At 44.0% G+C, this 8,977-nt stretch overlaps 1 protein-coding gene across 5 annotated transcripts in view; it reads right to left on the reverse strand.

The window, feature by feature from the left end:
- rph3aa (rabphilin 3A homolog (mouse), a) overlaps positions 1-8,934 on the reverse strand; it is a 199,717-nt gene extending 190,783 nt beyond the window's left edge. For all 5 annotated transcript variants that reach the window (XM_024298970.2, XM_024298969.2, XM_024298968.2 and 2 more), the window contains exon 1: positions 2,493-8,934. In XM_024298970.2, coding sequence (XP_024154738.1) covers positions 2,493-2,629 — 137 coding nt within the window. In that variant the 5' untranslated portion in view covers positions 2,630-8,934. The remainder of the gene's footprint in view (positions 1-2,492) is intronic.
- Positions 8,935-8,977: the final 43 nt, after the last annotated feature.

Below are 8,977 nucleotides of genomic sequence, written 5' to 3' on the forward strand. Positions count from 1 at the left end.
TTTTTTGATTCTCTTCATTTATTTATTCATTTATTTGCTTCTGTGGATCAAAACTGGATTAAAGAAAATGAACCAAAGATGAAATACGTAGACGACGGCGTTTCCCTGCAGATGATTGAGGTCGTCCTGCAGGTGATCTGCTCCGAGCATCATGGAGGTGTCGTGTTTTCTACAGCTGCTTCTGTTGCACACGAACACACATCTGTGCCCCCCCCACGTCCTTCCTGGCTGTCAGCCGTCGGAGTCTGCTTGTAACACACCACGACCGAAGCCTCACAGCTGATCTGCTCCTCGAGCAGAGACCGACTGCAGCTAACGCCGAACGTTCCAGAGAATCAAATCCCAGCGTGAAGCACAGACACTAAGTCTTGCTGAGGTCGTTTCCTAAAGCCAGGAAGACTTGCAGCGTTGGGTTTTTCTGACCGTTTTATCACCACGCTGTTTCATTACCACAGAAAGCTTTGGAGACAATTAAGTCCTAAACGTTGTCGCCTCACAAAGCACAAACTCCAGGAGAAACCTCTCAGTCAGAGGAATTTCTCCTGACTTCAGCTTCCAGCCGCTGAAACCTCCACGGCCCGAGAGCGTGGATCCATCAGGGTTCTGTCTGAGGCTGGGAAACAGAGGCGGGATCAATAGATGCAGCTGGAGCTCTCCATGATGAACAGCGGTAAAAACACAGAGTTCTACTGTTGCAAATCAATGCTCCCACGTGGAGCGCATCCCTGCCTTCATCTCCTCCTCTTCACCTTCAACTGCAGCATTCTGATGCTGATCCTTCACTGTGACAGAAGGACGATCCTGAGCTGGAGTCAGTTCACGTCCAGCAGACACAGATCCAGTCCAGAACAGAACAGGAAGTACAGAGATAAAGATGATGAGACTGAACATCCAGACTGGATGGACGGATGGATGATAGATGGATGGATGATGGATGGATGAATGATGGATGGATGGATGGATGGATGGATGATGGATGGATGAACGTATGGATGGATGGATGGAAGGATGGATGGATGATGGATGGATGGATTGATGGATGGATGGATGGATGATGGATGGATGAACGTATGGATGGATGGATGGAAGGATGGATGGATGATGGATGGATGGATGGATGGATGATGGATGGATGGATGGATGATGGATGGAGGATGGATGGATGAACGTATGGATGGATGGATGGAAGGATGGATGGATGGATGATGGATGGACGGATGGAGGATGAATGGATGGATGAACGGATGGATGATGGATGGATGGAAGAACGGATGGATGATGGATGGATGGATGGAAGAACGGATGGATGGATGAACGGATGGATGATGGATGGATAAAGAAAACTTTCCTTTTTACACATTCCGTTGTCATTGAAGGTAAATGTGTTTATAGCGAATTATTTCTTCATGTCATTTAGTGCAACAGAAACATCAGCTTCAGTGAATCTGCTGAAACTTACCCACATTTTTTTCAATTGTACGAAAAAGCAGATTGATGAAACGTTAAAGAACTTTATAGAATGTGTTGAACAGATGTTGGTAAGTGGGCGTGGTCAGTGGGCGTGGTCAGTGAGAGCTGACACGGTGCATTCAAAGACATCAGACATCTCTGGAGTAGATCCTGTTTGTGTTGTAGGTAGGTTTGTAAATTCTGCTGCTGCCTGACGTCTCTTTAGTCGGGAACATCCACAGTTCTATGATGTTTTTAATAAACGCGTCAGTTCACTGGAAGATGGAGCAAACGATACAAAAGTGCTGCTTTGATCTTTATTCCCAGAATTCCGAGTGTTTGAGTTTGATTGTGTCGTCAGTTTTTAGGTGAATTTATCTTCTAAAGAAACTAAAGCTGAAGCACAGCAGAGAGGGAGGGTCTCTCCAGAGCCCCGCCCTCTCCCTGTAGCCATAGCAACTGCATCAGCAGCAGATGCGGTCGCGCTGAGGGCGTCTCCCGTCTGCCGTTCCTCCGTGAAGCTCCAAACTGTTCGAAGCCGAACGACTGATGAGATTTTAGACCGTTTAGTCGTTTATTTACAGAAAAAATGGTCAAAGTTTGTTTTACCTCTTTCTGCAGGAGTTTTTATGTAAATGGATGAAAGTTTTATTTATGTTCAAAATGTTTTTACTTTTTCATTTGATTTATTTAGAAGCCAGAAAAACAGGAAAATATAATTTAATTGATAAATCATTAAAAAAGCAGCAGAATGAAATAATTATCAAGACTGTTTTGGAGTCTTTTTTAGGAATCAAAGCTATATTTTTTTTCATTTGTGCCTCAGAATATAAATAAATGTTTCAAAAAACTGTTTTAAAGTAAATCTAAATTTCAAAGATGAACTGACTTCAGTTTGAATAAATATGTGAGGAATCTGCAGATTTAGGAGAAGATTTCTTTGTTTTTTTAGGATAAATGAAAACATTTGCTAAAAAGTTCCTCCAAACCAGTTTCTCCTCAGAGATCTTCATCATCAGCTGTGAGCGGGCTGTGGGTCTTACCTGCGGCGCGGGCTCAGGTGAGCGTCGGTCGGCGTTCTCCTGCTTGGGCGTGATGGAGCGCGCCGCCAGCATCCATCCAGCTGCTGCTCTCCTCCGCTCTGGCTCAGCCTCCTCGCCGCTCGCTGTAGTAAGAGCATCGCCCCGCCCCCTTCATCCCCCCACCCCCCAGCCTGTCGGCTCTCATCTCGTCAGCACAAACACAAAATGGTGATGCCACAAATGTTGGAGAAGTCGATCACAAAAGGCCTCTTTGCTCTTTTAATTGCATTTTTCTGATGTTGTTGCAGATTTGATCAAACAGAAACGTTTCACTTCAGCAGGTTGATCAAAGAAAACCTTCAGGATCCTGTGATCTCAGAGGATCAGAATGCAGAGACAGCATGGATCTCATTAAACTAAACTTCACTTCTGTTACCATAAATGAACAGAACGTTTCATTCTGAGGCCGACCGGTCGCTGTAGCTTCCTTTGGCCACTAGATGTCCCTGTTTCTGTTCTCATTTTACCTTCATTAATTGTTTGAGTGTTTTGGCAAAACTGGAAGTAAAATCCATCAACGTCACGTTCTCATGAATTTAAGGAGGTATTCTTAGTTTGGGTTTAGATTCATCTCATCTTTATTTTTCTCTAACTAAGCTCTATTTATTGGACCTTCTTCCATCAGGCCTTGAGCTCTTTTCCAAACTAACTTTCTGAAACAAACGTTTTGCAAAATCAGTGAACCAGAAATGATCCTCTGGACGTTTCAGGTCTTTTTTAAAGATCAGTCGCCGCGCCGAAGAGACGAAAAACGCGTTTTATGTTCTGATGGTGGAATTTTTCCTAGAATTTTCCATCATTTTAAATGTTTTCAGAACCTGCAATGGGTCAAACAGCCCCCAGGGGGCAGTACAGAGCACAGCAGCAACCAGATCTCCTCAGAAGAAACCATTGACTGTATAAGAGAGAACTGGACATAGAGACAGTGAGAAAATGTCGGACCTCCGGTTCCATACAAATGAAGTCGATTCATCCATCATTTTTCCCTGGATATGTGCGTCGCCATGTTGGAACCAGACGATGTCAGTAAGCAGTGATTGGTTCGAGTCGGTCTGAGTTTCTATAGTAACCACTCTCACCAATCAGGGGTGAGATTGTTGGAAGTCCACACTGAGAAGTGGCTCAGGAGAATCCGTAAATCAAACGTTTGGAATCTTCGAGGTGGGGGCTCGCAGGAACCACATGCTCTCACGGAGTCATCTGATTGGTCAGTTTATAACTTGAGTTACTGAGACAGAAAAAATATCATGAAAAAAAAAGAGGATTATGGAGATGTTAAAAAGTTATCAGAGCCAGAATGTTTATTCTGACCAATAGAATGACCGATAACAGCTGGTTATTTCTTTATGGGATTTTAACTTCTTTGAGCCACTTCCTGCTTGGAACGCCATGGGGGGAGGAGTCACTCAGTCCAGTTCTCATATACAGTCTATGGAAGAAGCCTCCTATGGGTGATTCTGACTTTAGAACATGAGCGGGTTCTGGTAGGACTTGCAGTGTAGGTGGACGGCGGCGCTGCTGGAATCTCGCCATAGACTCGACGTCTGTCAGTGGAGATCCGGAGCGTGAAGACCAACAGTCCACACCTGCTTCCTTTCATAGGTGGAACACCTGATGATCAGCGGTGAGTGGGGATGGGACTCCATGTGTTTGCTGAAGCCTCAGTCACATGACCCGTCTCGTTGACCTGTTCGGGTTCTGTGGGTTTTTGGGTTATCCGGTTCCGTGGAGGGTCATAGAGAAGCAGCTGCATCTTTAGGGGAGCGCAGGTGAGTCTGCAGCTCCTTTGAGATCATACGTGTGGTCAGTGTATCGTGAAGGATGATAGAGGTTACACACACATAATGCTACATTCACACTGAGCATGTGACGCGTTGTTCTTCAACACACAGTTAGCCCATAGTGTTCACACTTGTCAAGCAGGGAGGGGCTTCTACTTCTTCTTTACCAGCACGTGAGCTGCTGACAGTTGGAGGAGGTTCGGTGTGAAATGTTCCTTCTCCTTCATGATCATTGTTCGATTGGCACTTCCGTGTTTAGAAAAAGGCGTCATGCAAACGTCCCGACCAAAGCTGTCTCTGATTGGTCAAAGTTTCCCTGGTTTAACTTTCACTATCTGTTCAATGGCTGCGTGTTTTGTACTTAGAACCAAAAATCAGACTTAAATCTTCCGTAGCGACGTGTGAACGTGAGACTTTAGAAGGAAGAAGCCTGAAACAAACATTCACAGGAACTTTTCCGTGGAGGTGGTCGCTTGAACACGCGTCTCCACGCCTGGAGGAAACGCATCTTTGGAGTTTCAGGCTCTGAATTTAACGCAGATCAGGAGACACTTGGGGTGAAATTTCCTCGGCTGCGGAGCTTCAACCAACCCCCCCGATTCAAAACCACACAGTCGATAAAACAGTCATGTCAATGCAGCACAGATTATTTCTGTTTCTAGTTTTTCTCCTTGTGGAGATTCTTTCCTGCAGCTTCCGTTTCCTCCCTGATGCTTCCTGCAGGCGGCTTCCATGTGCCACAGAGATCCAGCCGAGACATTTCCCTTCACAGCTCAAGGCTGCGGAGGACGAGCTCCTCTGGTGACCTCCAGGTCTTCTTCAGAGCAGCGACTGCAGCAAAGCAGTCAGACTGTGTTACTGTAACAGGCGCGGGACTGCAGCCCGACGCCTGCTGCGCTCTGCTGCATCACCGCGGGTCCTCCAGCTGCGCTCAGAGCGCCACACGAGCCCACTTCCTGTCAGGATCAGCTGAGCTTTGACAGCTGTCAGTCATGCTCTGTGTGGCGGTGGCGGGCTGCTGCCCTCTGGTGGCCACTTCTAGTAAAGATTGCTTTGTTACTCCAAAATAAAAGGACTTTCTGGAAGTTTCTGAACTTAGACTTTAATAAGATAATAGTTTGATTTAATTGCCGAAAAAATTTGAAAAATGAACATAAGAATAGTTAATCGAATTGTATTTGAAGATATGAACATAAATGGGATTTAAATAACCCTTACATCACATAATCCCATGCACGAGTTCTCAAGTACCATTCTGTGTTAAAAAACTCGGCTCAGTTTTAGTCCAGATAGAGACCTGCCGCGTTTCCCTGGTTCTTTTTCTTTCCTGTTAATGTTTTCCTCAATTTAGGACAAAAGCAGAACTAATCAGTCGTCGTGTAAAGGTCATCAGGTCAAACTTAAAGAATAGGTTTATACAAATGTGATGTTTTTATCTCTAATAAAGTTTTCTCATTAGAAAACAAATGTTGAAAGACAAGAAAACTGTTTAAAATTAAAGTCTGTGCAAAAGTTAACACTATACATCCCTAAATGTTAAAGATTCTGAGATTTACTGATAAAAGTGAAAATATTTGTTATTCTATAGAATTACTAATGAAGGAAACATCTACTTGAAGGGATATTTTAAACATGATCTACTTTAAATTAAAAACTAGCAGCAATAAAACAATAAAAAAGCAAAAACTTGAAGACAAACGTCCAGCAGCTTCAGTGTCGCTGATCCACAGCAACCTGGAAAACGTTTATATTTCAATCAGGATAAAGTTTGAATTCTTTCCGCTCAAAGAAGTTGAACATTTTTGACTAAAGTTGAGTCATCAGCAGTAATCTGGTCATGAATCAGTAGTAATCTGCTCTTAAATCGACAGTAATCTGGTCATGAATCAGTAGTAATCTGCTCTTAAATCGACAGTAATCTGGTTTTGAATCAGAAGTAATCTGGTTTCATATCTGAAGTAATCCTGTCTTGAATCAACAGTAATCTGGTTTTAAATAAAAAGTAATCTGCTCTTAAATCAGCAGTAATCTGGTCATGAATCAGCAGTAATCTGCTCTTAAATCAACAGTAATCTGGTTTTAAATCGACAGTAATCTGCACTTGAATCTGCAGTAATCTTGAATCTGCAGTAGTCTGGTCTTGAATCTGCAGTAATCTTCTCGTGAATCTGCAGTAATCTGGTGTTAAATCAGCAGTAACCTGATCTGAAAGTGGAGGATCTGCAGAAACCGTCATGATCATGAGAAGATTAAAACTCCTTCTTTCATGAGGATCCAAACAGGATCAGCTGTTGTCTTCAGTGTGATGAGTTTAAGGCAGATGACCCCGCCCCCTCCCTCATCCCCCCCGGGGTGTTGGTGACATGGAGCCCCCAACCAAACACAGACTGTACCAAAGGAAAGACCATTTGGGGCAAAGTCAGGTCGTGGTTAATCCCTCATGACAGTCTGACGGCGGAGCGTTTGGGGCTCCAGGCCGCCGACGTGTGGAGGCTCAGAGAGCGTCTGAGGCTGGAGGCCAGAATCCAGCTGTGACTGAAAGGTCATGAACGCCTGTGAGGCAGGAGACACTCGGGGAAACCGTTGGTTTACTCCAAAAGAGTCTGAGCGGCGCTCTGAGGGGAGCCGACCCCGAGGACGTCAGAACGACGGCGAGATGCAGAGGAAGGCGGAGTTCAGGTGAAGACGAGGGCTTGAAGACAGGCGACACGTTCAGACACGTTTTGGGTTTAAGAGTTTAGTTATTTAAGGATTCAAACACCAACAATGACCAGAATCAAGAAGAAAAAAACTACAAACACATTTCAATCATTTAAGGCAGTTTCTGAAACGCCGTTTCTACAGTCAGAAAACCTTCTGCAGAGATTTTTAGTTGATGTGTTTGAGAACGTTCTCCTGAAGATCATTTCTGACAGATTTCACTGATTGGTTTTAGGTGATGATTCAAAGAGAGCGAACGTGTTTGTTATCCAATCACATTTTTCCATTTTCCCATCACGACTCTGGAAACATCAGAGATTCTAGCCGGACCAACATACAACGCCGACGATGCAGTTCTACCTCCAGTCCAACAGGTGGCGATATGCACTCCTTATTTTTTTACCTTCAAATACAAAGAGTCTTAAAAGTGTCTTACATTTTGTGTTTCGTCTGTCGTGTAGAACGAGGTTGTTTTAGCCCCATAACTGACAGGAAAACACGGCCCGGTCCGTTTGGGTTCACACCAGATCTGAACCCTGAATCACCTCTGACCGGACCGGAGGACTCGACTCGGTTCACTGCGTCTGAATGAAACCGTGTTTGGAAAACCCAGATGAACTCGGCTTTGGGATTACTGCACTCGGGTTCTGTTCGGTTCTCCAGTGTGGACCGGATGAAGTTCTCCAGACCAGTCGCTTTATTGAGAGTTCTGCATCCTCACTAGTTTCTTATTTTGATGCGAAGCTTCAACTGATCCACCCTTTTTGACGGTTGAGCATTTTTGGAATTTCTCCTTTAACCAGTTTCCTGCAGCTTCATTCCTCACTCTGTTCTTTAAGCCCCTCCCTCTGGTACCGCCCCCACAGGTGACCCGACTCAAGCGTCCTCCAGAAGGTCTGTCTGCTTTGTTCCTCCCTGAATCTCTGGATTCTTCTCCACTCTTGGACCCAACAAACCGACTGCAGGAAGCGTCTGCGCAGACGTCCAATCAGAGGCTTCGTTTGAAGCAAACATCCAATAAGAACATATTTCTTTACCTTCATGATCGCTTGATGAAGATGAACTGAAGTGATGTCATTTCTGTGTTTTGATAAAAAAAGTATTTTTTTCTTTTGACACTTGATAGATCTCATTTTAATGATGGAGATCCATGGAGATCACCTGAGCAGCAGACAGGTGGATCCTGCAGGACTCCTGAGAGGACGAGCTTTCTGCAGAACACATCCAAAGGTTCTCCAGCTCTTCTACGAGGAGGTCCATGTCTGAGAGGAGAGTTCTGGACGCGAGAACGGTTGTTGGGGACCAGACGGCAAAATACTGAACAGATCCGGCGAATCTGATCATATTAAACCAGTTTGATTTGGTTAAACGTTTCAGTACAAACGAATGAAACTGAAGAAGAAACTTTCATCCATGAAATAAGGAAACATGAGGAACTCTGTTCTGAGGAGAGGACGATGCATTCAAGGCCTTCACCAAAACATTCTCACCAACAGATCCAAACAGCCTTTGGAAAATTCTGCCTTTTTAACCATGTTTGTTTTTATTTTACTGTCCTCTTAAAATAAACTATTATTAAAATGAGGAATTCTTCCATTGAAAATGAACAGGAAATGTTTTTAAAAATCTGCATCTAATCTATTTAGCTCAGAAAACATTCATTCATCTAAAGTGAGAGTATTTTTCAGGCAGAAAATCGGCTTTTAGTCGTTTTTTATTGTGAGAATTGATCCTTTAATCAGGAAAAGTTCATATTTCTGCATCTTAAACCTCCAGCCGAGTGAAGAATCATTTTCATGAACAAACAAGTTTTAGTCTGATGAACAGAATCAGGATGGAAATGGACCATTTGGGCGTTTGGTCTCCTGGTTTGTGTGTAGAAACGTGTGCAGCTAAACGTGTTCCTCTTTGAGTTTCAGTGAACAATCTGTTACATGACGACGTTAAACTTCTCGTTTGATCCTT

The sequence above is a fragment of the Oryzias melastigma genome, linkage group LG12 (assembly GCF_002922805.2).
Source record: "Oryzias melastigma strain HK-1 linkage group LG12, ASM292280v2, whole genome shotgun sequence".
Lineage (NCBI taxonomy): Eukaryota > Metazoa > Chordata > Actinopteri > Beloniformes > Adrianichthyidae > Oryzias > Oryzias melastigma.